Here is a 14393-nt window from a genome sequence, read left to right as displayed (position 1 = left end):
TCTGTTTTTGTGAATAAAAATTCTTAAGCAGTAAAGAATTTTGATTTATCAATGTTTTTTGTGATATATATGCTTTATAATATATAATAACTAGCTAACGACTTGTTACTGAGATTTTGAGAAATTTGTCAACTTTTGCCTTTATTCAAATGTATAAAACCTTGTTTTCTATTCATTAGTGACACTGATGAGCAAGAATTTTATTTATATTTAATGTTAATAATTTATCCTGTCTTTCATATTTCCCTATTCCTGATCTCTCTTAGATCGATCTGGAATAGAAAACGTCAACTCTGTGGAGGCTTTGCAGGAAACTCTCATTCGTGCACTAAGGACCTTAATAATGAAAAACCATCCAAATGAGGCCTCTATTTTTACAAAACTGCTTCTAAAGTTGCCAGATCTTCGATCTTTAAACAACATGCACTCTGAGGAGCTCTTGGCCTTTAAAGTTCACCCTTAAGGCCTTTGTTTATTTAAACATGAACTGATGGTAACTGTACATTTTGTGCTAAAATGCTTATTTATATGTGTATACCATATGTGGAGATAGAAAAGACCTTTAAGACAATAAAAGATTGTAGGCTATCTCTGTAATCATGCAATAGCTGTTTGGATTGAGAACTCTTCAGCCATGATTAGACGTTGACCGCATCTCCCTGACAGACCAATCAGCTGTGTCGCACTTAAACTGGAGAAGTTACACTGAAGTATAATCACACTGAATGTTAGACTTTTTCATCTGCCAAAACCAAAAACCATTTTGATCTCCCTGTGGTATAAATATGACGCACAATCACAAGTGTATGAGGACTTAGGAATTAATCCTTTGTGGTAGGAGTTCTGTTGAATGATGGAAATCTTATTACTACCACAAGACTATTTGATCTGGTAATTGGAGACTTTGGGATTTAGGAGATCTCCATGTCTGTATTTTACTCTACCACTGTTAAAGTGTGTGGTCCTGAGTAGTTTACTTGCTTGTGGAAAATGAGAATTGATAGTGTCCCCAATGCCCCACCTCACAGAGTTACTAAAAAATGTCTGTAAAGCATATTTACCTCTTGGGAGATAGGCACTATGTAAATAAGGTAAAATTTTTTGTTATTATAATTATTCATAACAACATTCTTCTTTCTAAGCCTTTCTGGGAAATCATTTCACAGTCCACACCAACCATATTATTCAGGGTTCCTGCATATGTGTGGGGTATCCTACTGATACACACATACTCGAAGTTTATGGGTATAACAAAGACATAGTACATGTACATAATATGTATGTGAATATAGTTAAACATAAATATGTTTCTTCACAATATTTTAAACTGTGAAGAACTTTATCATACAGTAAACTTAAAACAAGAGGTGTCAAAAGACCCAAATTAGGTGCATTTTACCTGTTGATGATGGCATAACCATTGCTTTAAAATGTTTAGACAGTAGAACATTGAATTTATGCTCTATTTTTGTTTATTTAAGCAACACTTAATGTAAAAGCGCAACAGGCAATTGAGTCCAAATTTCCACGACAAAAAAAACCCATGTATTTTAGAGTTCATCTTTGGCAAAATATTTGGTTCAGGGTACTAGTTGTTTAAAAGTTGATTCATATTCTTATCTTGTGCTGAAAAAGGTTGCATTGCTGCCCCTTATACACATGCTGCAGCTTGATGTTAAAGAATTTTTATTCTTTCAGAAGAACTATTTAATGTTTAAAGAAACTGTTTAATATGATGGCGTGTGTGTGTGCGCGCGTATGTATGTTCTGAGTCCACTTCTTTTTTCCTAAATAACACTACAGGGATTTTGTCATATTAGATTTAACTTATAATTTGAAAAATCATCTAGTGTGTGACCTACAGGCTTAGAAATGGTATAGTCAAAAACATTTTATCCACATTTCTAATAGTGGGCTTGATTAAATAGATAAGATCAGCATCTGTTTATGGTAGTAGGAGAAATAGCCAAAGTTGAGGATTTTATGTATGTTTTTCTGTTTCCCTGGAAAACAGCAATTAATTGGATTTTTTAGTAAAGAATGCCTTCTATATAATGTTTGGATTATATAAAATTGTAAAAACGATAAGAGCCTGCTTTACTGTACTAAGCCTGTTACTTTCCTGACGTGTGAGCAGAATGCCTTATTTTGTAATCTTGTTTAACTTGTTGCTACTGGGACTTGATTTACTGTGGCACTAGTTAAGTAAGTTAAAAAAAAGTTAAACCCTCTCATTATTAAAGAGGAAAGGCAATGGTGATGTCTGTAATACAATATAAACCATAATTGTGATTTACCTTAAGTAGGTATAACTCTTATGGGATATACAGTATAGTTTTTGTGAATCTTTACATGATAGCATTATCTTTTTATAATTTTTTTTTCCTAAGATAAACAAATGCATAGTTTTCTTCTATGGGGGATAGAAACAGCTTTTTGAAGTAATATTGAAAACCTCAAAGATCATGTTGATTCTTAATTTTTGCCTTTTGCATAAGCCTCTTTATAACATGTATCTTTAAAACAATTAAGTCTTTAGGAATGTGTAACCAGAACTATGTTAGTATTGCTTATAAAACTTTAGTTAGGTTCAATATATACATATATACATCTCTATATAGGTATATAGATTTGCATTTTGTCTTGTAAAATTTTATTTGAATAAATTCCTCCTGTAGGTAATGGGAAACAAAATTAATAGTTCATATGTCACTCATAGCTTTTCTATATTTGAAAGTAGCCCAATATGAAACTTCTGATTCTAAAATTAAACCAGCAACCTATTACAAGCACATTCTTTGATTGAGTCATTGGTTATAAACGTACTAAATGCAGAGAAGACAGCCAATTTAGGAAACTTCCGAGTTGGTGGGACACTGTTGATTAATAATGTACTGTATGAATTAAGTGATGCTTTAACTTTGATTTTACATTTTAAAGTTAAAATGTGGGCATTATGTCAGCAAACTTAAGGGCATTATGTCAGCAAGCTAAAACATTTTTTTTCTTGTGCTTTTAATGTATCTCTTTACATGATCTGAGAGAGGATTCAAGTTGATAGAAATAGCTGAGGGGAAAAGGGGAAACATCTTGGGATGAAGCTTGTTCTTATGGTGATGGTTTAATTACAGATTTAAAAATTAGAAGGAAATTTCAGTGGATTAAGTGTATAGCTTTCATATCTACATTTCAAGAAATTACCATTGTAAACTTGATAAGAGATGATTTATTTTATGTAAACATCTTTGCAAAGCAAGGTGTAGCAGCTCAGCTAGATTTATTACTGTGCACGAAAGTAAATACCTATCTCAATTACTCTTTCTTTTCCAATATAAAGTTTGCTGAATGTACAAGAAGAGTTTATCACTTAGGATATAGAATTTTTTTAGGGGTTGGGGGGAGGGGATCTGTCAGGAAACTATTACCTATAAAAAAAGATTGACTTGATTCGATCCAAAAGATAAAACTTGAAGCTATTCTGGAACTAACATGGAAAAATGAAATGGCTATTGTTTAAAAAATGATAGAAATACATTGTTGATGGGATATGAGTTAAGTTTATTTTCTACAAACTGTAATTGATGAGGACATGGATAATATCTTCATGTTTCTGAGAATCTGTATGTGGGGGGAGGGGATAATAAATATTTCTAACCAACTGTGGTGTTTGGTGTCTAATCTACCTTGCCATTTTTGTAAAACTATAATTTAACTCACTACAAGTATCTTTCCCCTGAGCATAGCAGGATCTTTTATGTAAATCTCTGATTCAGCTTGGGGAAATGTGTGTGTGTATATATATAGATATATATGTGTGTGTATATATATGTGTATACACATATACATATATGTATATATATGTATGTGTATATACACACACAAAGGGCTTAAAAAAAGATTTTAGGGTTTAGAGATTCCGGCAAGGACTGTTGCTATTTTCTATAATGCCAACTGAGTAACAGTTCGTTGTGTGTAATAAGGTAGTCTTTCTAGGAAGGAGATGTGAGAGAGGAATGGGGTACTTGATAGAACCAGAAATCACCCTTGGCCATGAATGGGGTAGGGTGCCTCAGCAAGACTACTAACCTCTTTTTCCTTTCCTGTCTGTTCCCATGTTGGCAAAATTAAGATACTATTTAAATCTGCATTGTCTGCAGTAATATTGTTAGGCAATCTTGGGAGTGTTGCTTTTCTGGCTGGAAACCTGTGGCTGGTGGCACCTTTGCCTGAGATTTGCTCGGGCCCACTGGGCTTGTTTCACCCACTTGGCCTGGCAGGCTGTACTCAGCTAACGCTACTGGCCCGGATCCCACGCCTCCAAGGGAGACTGAGTCAGGCATGGAGCATCAAGGCGTGTGTGAGCCAGTGTGGCGTCCAGCTACTGTGCAGACAAGTCAGCTGCTGCCACGCGGTGGACATCTCCAGGTGCCAGCTCTCTGCGAGGCTGCAGCTGGACCAGGCACACCATAAGCAGCTTTCCCAGCTGGCACCGGGGAATGCAGTGGTGGCCGGAAGGCTGAAGATGCCAGGAACCACAGGGCCCCAAAGAGGGAATCACAGCCTTGGCTTGGGGAGCTCCCAGGTGTGAGATCCCTGAAGGGCTGGCTGCAGCTTTTCTGTCCTTGGCCCACAGCGTGGTGAGCAAGGGGCATGTTTCAACCCTGTTTGTGTTACAACTTTTAGCTTTGCCATTCAGTGGGTCCCAAGTTCTTGTCTTGCAACCAGGAAGGATGAGGGTACACAGACAAGTGGAGGGTAAGATGAAGAGGAGCTTTGTTGAGTGATAGAATAACTCAGGGGACCTGCAGTGGGCAGCTCCTTTCTGTAGCCAGGGTATCCCAATGAGTGTTAAGGCCTAGCAGAGAGGAGACCCTGGAGTGGGAAGCACCTTGCTGTGGGCAGGTTGTCGTCCCACTCTGGAGCTCTCAGCAGAGGGAAGGTCCTAGAGTGGGTGGCTCCTCTCTGCTGGCAGGTCGTCCTGTCGTCTCTGCAGCTCTCAGCAGAGAAGGTAGTTCTTCTCTACAGCTGGCCATCCCTTGGTCTTCCCATCCTCTCAGCAGAGAGGAGGCCCTGGAGTGGGTAGATCCTCTCTGCAGCTGGTCATCCCTACCTCTTCCCCAGCTCTGACAGCCTAGGGATTTTATGGGCCTCAGAGAGGAGGAAGTGCACGCTGATTGGTCCATGGGCAGCCATGGGCGGACCTGGAAAAGGCACCACAAGTTTCCACTCGGGTCCACAGGGCTGGCGGCTCAGTCCTCAGCCTTCAGGCCCTGAAGGTGGGGCCTCACTGGGGACCCGCCTCCTTCCGCCCAGGAACCCGTCTGCCTCTTGCTGCTGTTCATGACCCCAGGGTTTGGCCCCAACTTTGCTCCAAAGTCAGAGTGGGTGCCAATAGCAGGGGGAAGCCAGGCAGTGGGAACAGGGACTTGTGAGCCTGTGAGGGCAGGGGCAGTGGGGGGCCTTCTTCATGCCCCCAAGAGTGCAGGGTGCTTGAACCCCAGAGCAGGACTCTTCAGTGAGCCGAGATTGCACCACCACACTCCGGCTTGTGCAACTGAGGGAGACTCCGTCTCAAAAAACAACAGCAAAAACAATGCAGGGATGTTTGGGCGGCTGCAAATGCACCCAGATGGGTGGGCCTCCCACCGGCTTTATGGAGCATGCAGCTCTGGAGGCACCTCCTTGCTGCAGCTGGTGTGATGCAGCCATGGGCTGTCTGGAGCAGCTTCTGCCATAAATATCCACTATGTTGGCCAGGCGCGGTGGCTAGCGCCTGTAATCCCAGCACTTTGGGAGGCCGAGGCTGGTGGATCATGAGGTCAGGAGTCTGAGACCAGCCTGGCCAAGATGGTGAAACCCTGTCTCTACTAAAAATACGACAATTAGCCAGGCGTGGTGGCGCACGCCTGTAATCTCAACTACTTGGGAGGCCGAGGCAGGAGAATCGCTTGAACCCGGGAGGCGGAGGTTGGGGTGAGCCGAGATCGTGCCGTTGAACTCCAGCCTGGGCGACAAGAGCGAAACTCCGTCTTAAAAAAAAAAAAAAAAAATCCGCTGTTTCTGTGGATATTAATTGATGTTAGGTGGGAAAAATGGGCTACTTGATCAAGTAAGTTTGGAAATGCTGGGTTAAACAAGATTACTGCGGTGTCTCTATGTCAGTCCTCTTCTGCAGTGAGGCAGTGAGCATTGTGAAGGAAGGGTTTAATGGGATGCCATTTTCATCCAACTTTCTTCCTTAAATAACCCCTTTGCCATTTTTTTTTCTGTGCTGAGCACTTGTTGGGACTCTTAGGAAAGAGCTTTTAGGAGAAGAAACCTTGCTAACCTTATACCCACTTTAGGTGTTGGTCAGGATGTTCATCGAATTCAGTGGATTATTGCACAAATTTGGATTTTATTTTGTCCTCTTCTTTGTACAGTTTAATAAGCAAGCTCCAAGTAAATGTGTGGTTGATGGAAAACAAAATGGATTAAATTCCTTCTGAAATTGAGGAATGCTGTCTGTGAATGCAGGAATAAAGATAATCACTTCACAGATCTGGTTTTAGTTTTACACTAGATTGGGCCTGTGTTAAAATTTGTTATGTTTGATTTTTTTATTCTCTGTCTATGTAAAAGCTTAGAGACAGCTGTGGCATGTGTTTTAGTAGCCACATCAGTGTTGCTCTTCACTGTGTAAGAGTTGGATGCTGTGGGTTGATTTTTGACACCAGAGTACAAAATCCACTTACAACAACACTGAATGCAGTGCGTAGATGAGCCCTAAAGAGAGGTCTTGGAGGAAGCTCAGAATTTCTCCATTTGCTTTAATATGGGGCACATTCTCCAGAATGTAAACATGCTCTCAATGCTCAAAGTTAGCATTTCCCATACTTTTTTTTTTTTTTTTTTTTTTTTTTTGAGACGGAGTCTTGCTCTGTCGCGGAGACTGGAGTGCAGTGGCGCGATCTCGGCTCACTGCAAGCTCCGCCTCCCGGGTTCGCGCCATTCTCCTGCCTCAGCCTCCCGAGTAGCTGGGACTACAGGCACCCGCCACCTCGCCCGGCTATTTTTTTGTATTTTTTACTAGAGACGGGGTTTCACCGGGTTAGCCAGGATGGTCTCGATCTCCTGACCTCGTGATCCGCCCGTCTCGGCCTCCCAAAGTGCTGGGATTACAGGCTTGAGCCACCGCGCCCGGCAGCATTTCCCATACTTTTTAATGCAAGTTGCTGACGGGTCGGATCAGTGTTTTTAAAATGACTCAAAAACAAAATCCACAGGTGAGTATAGTGTTCCTAAAATTTTTCCCCCTATTTTTTCTACTGGAGCCTACAGAGTCAAATACGATCTTCTAAAAGTCTCTGAAGTCAGTTCTGTATTTTTTTATTTTCTATTGTCTCATATTGCTCTCAACACCTTAACTTCAGCAGTTTTCCCCCTATTATTTTGTTGCTTTGCTTATAAATACTTATCTGTTTTCTCCCCCTGCAATAGCTGTTTAATTTCCTGTTCAAGTTCTGCAGTTAAATGCAGTTAGGGTCGTTTCCAAAGTGGAGAGCACCTACCTACTTTCATTCTCTTGATCAACTTTTTGTTCCCTACTATGGCTGCTGTTTTCCTAAGCTGTTTTATCTGATCAGATTTTCAGTGCATGGACTAATGGTTTAGTCACTTATTATTACTATTGTTATTTTTTGAGACAGAGTCTCGCTGTGTCGCTCAGGCTAGAGTGCAGTGGCTCAATCTCAGCTCACTGAAACCTCTACCTCCCGAGTTCAAGTGATTCTCCTGCCTCAGCCTCCTGAGTAGTTGGGATTACAGGCACACACCACTGCACCCAGCTAATTTTTGTATTTTTAGTAGAGACAGGGTTTCACCATGTTGGCCAGGCTGGTCTTGAACTTCCGACGTCAAGTGGGAGGCCTACCTCAGCCTCCCAAAGTGCTGGGATTACAGGCATGAGCCACTACGCCTGGCCTAGTCACTTATTAATTGCACACATTTATTGAATATCTATGTGTCAGGATTAAAAAAAAATTCCAATGCAAGATGAGGTTCCATGAAAAGCTGGCCAACTAATTCAGATAGTGTTAGGGGAGTTCTATGCATGTGGAGCACAATCCTCCCAATCCCAGCATTTTGAAGGATAATTGCCAGGCACTGCTGTTGTAGACCTTATATGCTGGAGCTGGTTGTGAAGGCTCCTGAGGTCTGATTCTTGTTTCCAGGAATTCAGGGAGCCAGTTATAGGTTCAACCATTATTACCAATTAAATGAAGCTTTCTATGAAATGAATTGTATTTTTAAAAGACAATGCTCAAAATTTACTTCCAAAGTATTTGACTGTTATTTACAGTTTTGAGGTTAAATACCTTAGTTGTTTATCTGCATGGTGGAAATACTTTATAATGTTACGCTCCTGGACATCTCTTTCTTGCTAGTGAGGGCAACTTGGTAGCTCGGAATTGGCTAGGGTGGGATTATTTATACCACGGAAATCTGCAAATACCATGAAAATCAGGGTTTGTGTTATTACTTTGTTGATTATCTAGACTTGAGAAACTGATGGGGAAAATGTTAATAATACAAATTAAACTTAAAAGTGTGTCATGTCTCTAGCGGTTAACATTGTGGATAGCACAGAAAATTGAAGAAATATTCTAGTGTTTGAAAATTCAGCAAAGAAGTCACACACATTAAGTCAAATTCTGACATTGTTTTTATTGTGTTTTTGTTTCATTAGTTAATATACATTCAAATATCAGTCTACATTCATGCTAGAACTGTGCCTGTTGGTCAGATGCAATTTAGGCAGAAATCAAGTACATTGCTTTCTGTGAGAATTAATTAGTTATATGGAATTTACAATAAAGAGTATTGTACATTTTATAAATTGTGCTCTGTATGCCTTTTCAGTAAAGTTAAATAAATACACACATTTTTCCTCCCCAGAGAGCTGGTTGTTAAACATTTACCACTGTAGCACTATTTTCATACATTAATTCATTTGATCTTAACCCCAAGAGGCAATTCTGTTTTCTAGATACAGAAACTAAGGCTCAGAGAGTTTTAAGAACTTACTCAAGGTTACACAGTTACTAAATAAGGGCTGGGCTGCAAACTCAGGCATTTGAGCTCCAGAGCCTGCTCTTAACTGTATTCATAACTGGGCTTGGAGTCTCCTCCTTGGCAGAGTGGGTTTTGGTAAGTTTGCTTTGATCTGTACATATGTGGAGCTAATACTCATTTATGGGATTGTTTGGGAGTAAGAAAAGGGGAAGCTTTGGATCCTAGTCAAAGATTCAATACATAAGAGGAATTTAATGTTATCTTCCACCAGCCCCAATACATTTTTCTCTCATGTAAAAAGGATAAAATACTTACAGTGGATGTAAGACTGAGGGAAATGTATTCAAAGACCCTCTGCGGTGAAGCCTGATACATATACTAAGTAATTGCTTTTTCATCATAGATTAGAATAGCCTGCCCTAAAACTTTGTATAAAGGAATCATTGTGGAATGTACTTGCTATGGCTTGACTTTCTCCAGTAAAATTCACGTAGAAATTTAATTGCCATTGTAATAGTACTAAGAGCTGGGGCCTTTAAGAGGTGATTAGTGCCAGGTGTATGAACTCACAGCCATAATCCCGGCACTTTGGGAGGCTGAGGTGGGTGGATCACCTGAGGTCAGAAGTTCAAGACCAGCCTGACCAACATGGAGAAACCCCATCTCTACTAAAAATGCAAAATTAGCCAGGTGCGGTGGCACATGCCTGTAATCCCAGCTACTCGGGAGGCTGAGGCAGGAGAATCGCTTGAGCCCAGGAGGCGGAGGTTTCGGTGAGCAGAGAGGCAGCAAGAGCGAAACTCCATCTCACACACACACACAAAAAAGAAGAGGTGATTAGGCCTGGCGTGGTGGCTCATGCCTATAATCCCAGCACTTTGGGAGGCCGAGGTGGGCGGATCACCTGAGGTCAGGAGTTTGAGACCACCCTGGCCAACATGGTGAAACACTGTCTCTACTAAAAATACAAAAATTAGTGAGGCGTGGTGGTGCTTGCCTGTAATCCCGGCTACTGGGGAGGCTGAGGCAGGAGAATCACTTGAACTCAGGAAGCAGAGGTTGCAGTGAGCTGAGATCGTGCCGCTGCACTTCAGCCTGGGCGATAGAGTGAGACTCCGTCTCAAAAAAAATAAAACTAAATAAAATTTAAAAAATGGGTGATTAGGCCATGAAGGCTCTGCCTCTTTGAATGGATTATAGCGGGATTGGGTTCCTGTGAAGGGTGAGTTTGGCCTGATTTCCTCTCTCTGTTTCACGTGCTTGCTCACCCTTCTGTTATGATGCAGCAAGAAGGCCCTTACCAGATATGGCCCCTTAATCTAGGACTTTCTAGTCTCCAGAACATAAGCTCAGTAAACTTCTTTATAAATTACCCAGTTTGCACTATTTTGTTATAGCAGCAGGAGCTGGACTAACAGTTCTCTTCTGTGTCAGGCTTCTTCACCCAGCATAATGTTTTTGAGGTTCATTCATGTCATTCATGTATTGGCAGTTTGTTCCTTGTCATTGCAAGTCATGTTCCATTGTACAGATGTATCATGGTTTATCCATACTCCTATTGAATGGACATCTGGATTGTTTCCAGTTTCGTTATTATGTATAAAGCTGTTATGAACACTCCTTTGTATTTGCAATTGCACTGTTTTGTGAAACCCTGGTATAGAATCTGTGCTAAGTTCTAAGAGTTCAGGAAGCAGTATATAATGGAAAGCATGAGAAACAAATCATGAAGAGAATGAATACTTTCTGTCTTCAGTCTTACTGAAGGAGCAGTATATCAATTAGAAGGTGCTTTAGCTTTGTCTAAAAGGGAGTTCAGGCAGAGCATGGTGTCTCATCCCTGTAATCCCAGCTGTTTGGGAGGCCAAGGTGGGAGGATTGCTTGAGGCCAGGAGTTCAAGACCAGCCTGTGCAACATAGTGAGCTCTTGTCTCTATTAAAAGATTTCAGAATTAGCTGGGTTTGATGGTTTGAGGCTGTACAATGAGCTGTGCACTCACTGTAACCACTGCACTCCGGCCTGGGCCACATAGCAAGACCCTATCTTTAAAAAAATAAAAATTAAAAAACATGGAGTTCCTTCATAAGGATGCTTATTAATTTTTTTCCTGCACAAGACTTCTAGAAGCAGGACAATTTCAGGCTGGTTCAGTGGCTTCACAAATGCCATAAAAAACACAGGCACCTTCCTTACACCCATTAGGATGCCTACTATCAGGAAGAAACAAAACACACACACACACATGCACACAACAGAAAATAAGTGCTGGTGAGGATGTGGAGAAGTTGGAAGCACTGTGCACTGTTGGGGATGTAAGTCAGTGCAGCCACTATGGAGAACAGTACGGCAGTTCCTCAAAAAATTAAAAATAGAACCACCATATGATTCAGCAATTCCACTTCTGGGTATATACCCAAACGAATTGAAAGCAGGGTCTCGAAGAGATATTTGTGCTCACGTTTATAGCAGCATTATTCATAATAGCCGAAATGTGGGAAAAACCCAGATTTCCATAGAAGGATGAATGAATAAACAAAATGTGATGTTATTGAGCCTCAAAAAGGAAGGAAATTCTGACACATCCTACAACATGGATGCACCTTGAAGACATTATGCTTAATGAAATAAGCCAGTCACAAATACTGTAAGATTCTACTTATGTGAAGTACTTTGAGTAGTCAAATTCATAGAAACAGAAAGTAGAAGAATAGGGTTTGGGAGGAGGGGAAAAGGGGAATTATTTCAGAATTTCAGTTCTGCAAGATGAAAAGAATTCTAAACTAAGAGTGGAACTGGAATGTCCCTGAAACAAAAAAATGATAAATGCTTGAGGTGATGGTACCCCAATTACCCTGATTTGATCATTTACATTTACATTATATGCCTGCATCAAAATATCACATGTACCCCATAAATACATACAACTATTATGCGCCCATAATAATTTTTAAGAATTCTTGAAATGGGTTGTACAACAAAGTGATGGTATTTAACACTATTGAAGTGTACACTTAAAAATGGTTAAGATGGGCCGGGTGCAGTGGCTCACGCCTGTAATCCCAGCACTTTGGGAGACCGAGGCAGGCAGATCACGAGGTCAGGAGATCGAGATCATCCGAGCTAACATGGTGAAACACCATCTCTACTAAAAAATACAAAAAATTAGCTGAGCGTAGTGGCGGGCACCTGTAGTCCCAGCTACTTGGGAGGCTGAGGCAGGAGCATGGCATGAACCCGAGAGGTGGAGCTTGCAGTGAGCCGAGATTGTGCCCTGCACTCCAGCCTGGGCGACAGAGCGAGACTCAGTCTCAAAAAAAAAAAAAAAAAGGTTAAGATGGTAAATGTTATGTTACGTACATTTTACCACAATTAATTAAAAGAAAAAAAGGAACCTAGGAGTTCTGATCCTTCTTTGTCATCCTGTGCCTGTTTCTAATGTTTTCTCTCATGGTTGCAAGATGGCTGCCACAGTTCAGGCATCACAGCAGAGGTACCATGTCCAGATAAGAAGGACAAAGACCTTCCTCTTGTCTATTAGGGGGGAATCTTTTCCAGAAGGCCCTCGCAGGCTTCACTCGTCAGTTCCTGTTGGCCAGACTGGGTCTGCTTCAAGGGAGCCTGGGAAAGCAAGTATCTAACATTTTTCAGCCTCTGTAGAGAGCAGCGGGCTCTTCCAGAAGGAAGCGGTTGGGGAAAGGCTATCGCGTAGGCCTCTTATATGGTTTGGCTCTTGTGTCCCCAGACAGATCTTGTGTCGAATTGTAATTCCCAATGTTGGGGTAGGGACCTGATGGGAGGCGACTGGATTATGGGGGTGGATTTTCCCCTGGCTGTTCTTGTGAGAGTGAGTTCTCATAAGATCTGGTTGTTTAGAATTGCCTCCGCCTTCACTCTCTCTGTCCTGGTCCTCCATGGTGAGATGTGCTTGCTTCTCCTTTGTCTTCTGCCATGATTGTGTAAGTTTCCTGAGGCCTTCCAGCCATATTTCCTGTATAGATAGCCTGCAGAATTGTGAGTCAATTAAACCTCCTTTCACCATAAATTGTCTCGTCTCAAGTAGTTCTTTTTTTGTGACCGAGCTTCACTCTGTCGCCCAGTCTGGAGTGCAGTGGTGTGGTCTCGGCTCACTGCAACCTCTGCCCCCTTGGTTCAAGCAATTCTCCTGCCTCAGCCTCCCAAGTAGCTGGGATTACAGGCGCCTGCCACCATGCCTGGCTAATTTTTGTATTTTTAGTAGAGATGGGGTTTTACCATGTTGGTCAGGCTGGTCTCAAACACCTGACCTCAGGTGATCGGCCCGCCTTGGCCTCCCAAAGTGCTGGGATTACAGGTATGAGCCACCACACCTGGCCAGGTCTTTTTGTTTTTAATTTGTTTTTTCTTCTTTCTTCCTTTCTTAATCTTTCTTCCTTTCTTTCTTAACCTCCCTCCCTCCCTCCTTCCCTTCCTCCCTCCTTCCCTCCTTCCCTCCTTCCTTCCTTTCTTCCTTCCTATCTTCCTTTGAGACATGGCCTCACTTTGTCACACACGCTGGAGTGCAGTGACTTGATCTTGGCTTACTGCAGCCTCGACCTCCTAGGTTGAAGCGATTCTCCTACCTCAGTAGCCCAAGTAGCTGGGACTACAGACACACACCATCATGCTCGGCTAATTTTTTTGTAATTTTTGTAGAGATGGGGTTTCACCATGTTGCCCAGGTTGGTCTCGAATTCCTGAGCTCAAGTGATCCACCCACCTTGGTCTCCCAAAATGCTAGGATTACAGGCATGAGCCACTGTGCTTGGCCTCAGGTAGTTCTTTTTTTTTTTTTTTTTTTTTTTTTTGAGACAGGGTCTCGCTCTGTCACCCGGGCTAGAGCGCAATGGTGCTATCTCCACTCACTGCAGCCCTTGCGTCCCGGGTTCAAGCGATTCTCATGCCCAAGCCTCCCGAGTAGCTGGGACTACGAGTGTGCACTACCATGCCCAGCTAACTTTTATATTTTTAGTAGAGACGGGGTTTCTCCATGTTGCCTAGACTGGTCTCGAATTTCTGAGCTCAAGTGATCCGCCCGCCTTGGCCTCCCAAAGTGCTAGGATTACAGGCGTGAGCCACCACACCCAGCCTCAGGTAGTTCTTTATAGCAGTGTGACCGCAGACAAATACGGACACCAAGAGTCATTCATATCTTCTACATCGAATAGTAAGGAAGAAAGGGTCCTTCTTTGTGAGCTCTGTACTGACGACCACCCTCAGCAGTGACCAGAACGACATCCTGGTTGATAGAAATGCAGGGCCAGATACATGAAGGGTCAGAGCAAAAATGTAGATGAAGGTCCTCACTCTGTCTTTGTCCTTT

At 41.9% G+C, this 14393-nt stretch overlaps 1 protein-coding gene across 3 annotated transcripts in view; it reads left to right on the top strand.

Annotated features, from left to right (window-relative positions):
- The window catches only part of NR1D2 (nuclear receptor subfamily 1 group D member 2), a 36470-nt gene extending 32811 nt beyond the window's left edge, over positions 1-3659 (top strand). For all 3 annotated transcript variants that reach the window (XM_050779463.1, XM_050779465.1, XM_050779464.1), the window contains exon 8: positions 267-3659. In XM_050779463.1, coding sequence (XP_050635420.1) covers positions 267-463 — 197 coding nt within the window. In that variant the 3' untranslated portion in view covers positions 464-3659. The remainder of the gene's footprint in view (positions 1-266) is intronic.
- The last annotated feature ends 10734 nt before the right edge of the window (positions 3660-14393 follow it).

Source organism: Macaca thibetana, chromosome 2 (genome assembly GCF_024542745.1).
Source record: "Macaca thibetana thibetana isolate TM-01 chromosome 2, ASM2454274v1, whole genome shotgun sequence".
Classification (NCBI taxonomy): Eukaryota; Metazoa; Chordata; class Mammalia; order Primates; family Cercopithecidae; genus Macaca; species Macaca thibetana.
This window is presented reverse-complemented; position numbering and strand designations above follow the sequence as displayed.